At 45.3% G+C, this 3,549-nt stretch overlaps 1 protein-coding gene across 1 annotated transcript; it reads left to right on the top strand.

Annotated features, from left to right (window-relative positions):
* Positions 1-996: 996 nt before the first annotated feature.
* Positions 997-2,565, top strand: LOC119366790 (noroxomaritidine synthase-like). Its single transcript, XM_037632508.1, has one exon. The coding sequence runs from the start codon at positions 1,009-1,011 to the stop codon at positions 2,563-2,565; it is 1,557 nt and encodes a 518-aa protein (XP_037488405.1). The 5' UTR covers positions 997-1,008.
* Positions 2,566-3,549: the final 984 nt, after the last annotated feature.

Raw genomic sequence — 3,549 nt, 5'->3', positions numbered from 1 at the left:
AGTGACGCCAACGAACGGCTCACGATTGGATAGGAAGGACGCCAACGAACGGCTCACGATTGCTCTCCCCCCCCCCCATCTGAATCTGCATCGAAGGTTATCTCCTAGCGACGTATGCTTTTAAAGATTTACATTTCTGCTGCAACGCAATACGAGAAAGAGACTAAAGGGCATACATCGCTATAATAGTGAATTTATTGCAGCCCCGGATAGTACAGGTTCGACCTGCAGTCAAATAATCAATAAATCGGGGCTGTGATTACAGCGTCCAAGCCGCACCCATGCTGATGTTCATCTTCTTGATGCGGACGGGAAGAGGTGGAACAACTTGTATTCAAGTAGTAGCATCACCGGCAGTTTAGCCCCTCACCCGGTGCTCGTACAACATGGCGTCGCCGTCCCAGTCACCCGGTCCTTGTCCTCGGCATGTAGTGATCCGGTGAGCTTCCGGGCACCTGGAATTCTCATACAATATAGGAGATTGGTTCATGTACATCAAATAATATGTTCACGCTAACGGGTAGCATTTTTTTGAAAAATCACAAAAATGTGTGAAAATATTTTGTGCCATACACAAAATTATTCTTTGAACCCAGTTTGAAAGGATTCCTATATTTTAAAATAAATGTTTGTGTTGACATTAACTATGCTCAACAATTTTCCACCGGTGGCAACTTACCACATCGTACCGTTTCACCTAAAATTGATCTAACTGCCCGATCGATGTTTTTCTTTACTGCTGACAGGATAAATTCAGAGTTTTATTTGGTAGTGGTCCGTAGTTATGGTTCATGCACTTATCAGGAACTGGACTGCACTTAAGATACTTATCCCCGAATCTGCCAACTGCCAACTAAATGACAAGTACACATGGCTCGCTGCTAGTATAGTACCAATGGACTGAGCTATCATCGAGGTGTGGAACTTGTAATTATATATAGATGAAGCCGGCCATAGCTATGTTCACGGAATGATACATCTAAGTAGCCCACCCTACTGATCATAACAATGTCAATTCTGTTCTCCCAAGAGCTGCCCATCTACACAGCACTCGTGCTACTTGTTCCCCTGTACTGCCTGTACTCAAGGGTTATATGTAGATCAGGGAACCCAGCACTCGTGCTCCCCACAAACTGGCCAATATTGCACATGTTTCCTTCCTTCTTGGCCAACCTCCACAACTTGCACGAGTATTTAACCCTTGTCCTTGCCGGATCAGGGCACAACTTCAGGGCGCATGGCCCACCCGGGACCGGGTTGCGGTTCTTTGTCACATGCGACCCTACAAATGTCCGACACATTTTCACGACCAACTACACCAACTTCCCAAAGGGCGCGGAGTTTGCCGATATCTTTGACATCGTGGGTGGCAGCCTCTTTACCATCGACGGTGAGCCGTCTCATCAACAGCGCGCAAAAGTCAAGGGCGCGCTCAGCAAACCGCGGATGGCTGCCACTATGGCGGCCTGCTGCTGTGACAAGGTGGAGAACGGCCTCCTCCCGTTTTTTAGGCGAATGGCGAGCACTGGCACTCCATTTGACGTGCAAGAACTGATGTCAAGGTTTATGTTTGACCTGGCTGCTATGCCTTTCTTTGGCGTGGATCCTGGCCTCCTGTCCTCGGAAATGCTACAAGACAGGCTGCACATGGACGCTGCGGTTGCCCTTGACACGTTCATGGAGGTGGGATTTTCCCTGCTCATGACACCAAGTTCTTATTGGAAGTTGATGAGGTGGCTAAACATTGGCCCTGAGAGAAAGCTCAAAGTGGCGCGCACGGTGCTACGGGAGTTCGCCGCGGAGATGATGGAGAGGAGGAAGATGAATACGTGTTTTGTTGGTAATGAAGATGAACAAGAGGATGGGGATATCTTGTCTTGCTTCCTCAATGACCCAGACTACGCCGATGATGACTTGCTCCGTGCGATGATCATTGGCTACATGTTCGCTGCTAGGGATACAGTTGGAACAACCCTGACATGGATCTTCTACAAACTCGCCCAGAACCCTAACATTGTTTCGAATATCCGAAAAGAACTCTCACCCATTGCATCACGCAAAGAAGCGGTTGGTGTGGATGCCATGTTGATCTTTGAGCCAAAAGAGACCAGATCTCTAGTATATTTGAAAGCCGTCCTGTACGAGACTCTCAGGCTATACCCAGCAGCGCCTCTTGAGTGCAAGACAGTAGTCGCCGATGATATCATGCCAAGTGGACATGAGGTTCATGCCGGCGACACCATTATTATTTCTATACACTCCATGGGGAGAATGGAGGGTGTGTGGGGTGAAGATTGCCTCCATTATAAACCAGATAGGTGGCTCTTGGTGGGTGGCAATAACATGAGGTATGTACCATCTCACAAATTCTTGGCCTTCAACTCAGGCCCGAGGATGTGCCTCGGCAAGGACATCGCAATTATGCAGATGAAGACAGTCATCGCATCAACGCTATGGAACTTCGATGTGGAGGTGATGGACGGGCAAACAATCCAGCCCAAGCAAGCTTGTATACAGCAGATGAAAAATGGGCTCATAGTTAAGCTAAAGAAGCGGGAAATGTAACATTATGCTCTCTTTTATCTCTAATGTACTTAAGACTAGTATACTTTTAGGACACACACAGTCGCACTATTACCGAAATATGAAGGCATCCATGTATCACAATTTATCTTTCTTTCATGAAAAAGAACCAACATGTTGTTACTTATTACTCCATTGTGTAGTATATGTATTGGGTCATATGGACTTGTGGAGCGGGAGGGGGAGTAGTCCCATGCAAAAAAAAAATCCTACATGGTCTAGTTTTATTCTTCTCTAGTTAATTAGATCCTTAGCAACACCTGCTCATGCAATTCTACTCAAAGTAAGAGTGCATAAACAAACTTGCAAGTAAGAGTTAGAGAAAGATAAAGCAAACACGGTGATACATCATGTTTTCCCACGGTTCAGATAGTTGGCGCTATGTTACTCCTTGTTGGGGGATGTTGAGATAGGAAGTCCCACTACCATAGGAAAAGCTACTAGCAGTATTCTGAAAGTCATTAGTGATCACGCACACCACTAGTATCAATTATTATTGGTGTGGGGACGGAACACTACTTGTACATAACTTACTAGTGGATTGGTCGCGCATGTCGCTAATAACATACTTCCTCCGTTCCTAAATATAAATCTTTGGAAAGATTCCACTATGGACCACATACGGAGCAAAATGAGTGAATCTACACTCTAAAATGCATCTATATACATCCGTATGTGATCCGTAGTGAAATTTCTACAAAGACTTATATTTAGGAACGGAGGGAGTATCTACTAGTAGCACTCGTGAGGCAGCACACAACACTAGCTAATAACGTATCCACTATTAGGGCTCATGAGGAAGCACACACCACTAATAGGTCGATATGTCATCTTCCTAACGCTCCTTTTGACTTGTGAGTACCCAATGTCAGTTAACCCCTCAATGTTATATTGAACTAGTTGAAATAGTAATTAAACCAAACCTTATTTAGACATTAAAACTTAACTAGTTAGCTTCAATTTGCA

The sequence above is a fragment of the Triticum dicoccoides genome, chromosome 2B (genome assembly GCF_002162155.2).
Source record: "Triticum dicoccoides isolate Atlit2015 ecotype Zavitan chromosome 2B, WEW_v2.0, whole genome shotgun sequence".
Taxonomy (NCBI): domain Eukaryota; kingdom Viridiplantae; phylum Streptophyta; class Magnoliopsida; order Poales; family Poaceae; genus Triticum; species Triticum dicoccoides.
The sequence above is the reverse complement of the archived record's forward strand: the minus strand, read 5'-3'. Positions and strand labels throughout refer to the sequence as shown.

What these genes read in the sequence shown, in the direction of transcription:
- LOC119366790 (XM_037632508.1), top strand. Translation starts at nt 1,009, where the DNA reads ATGTCAATTCTGTTCTCCCAAGAGCTGCCCATCTACACAGCACTCGTG.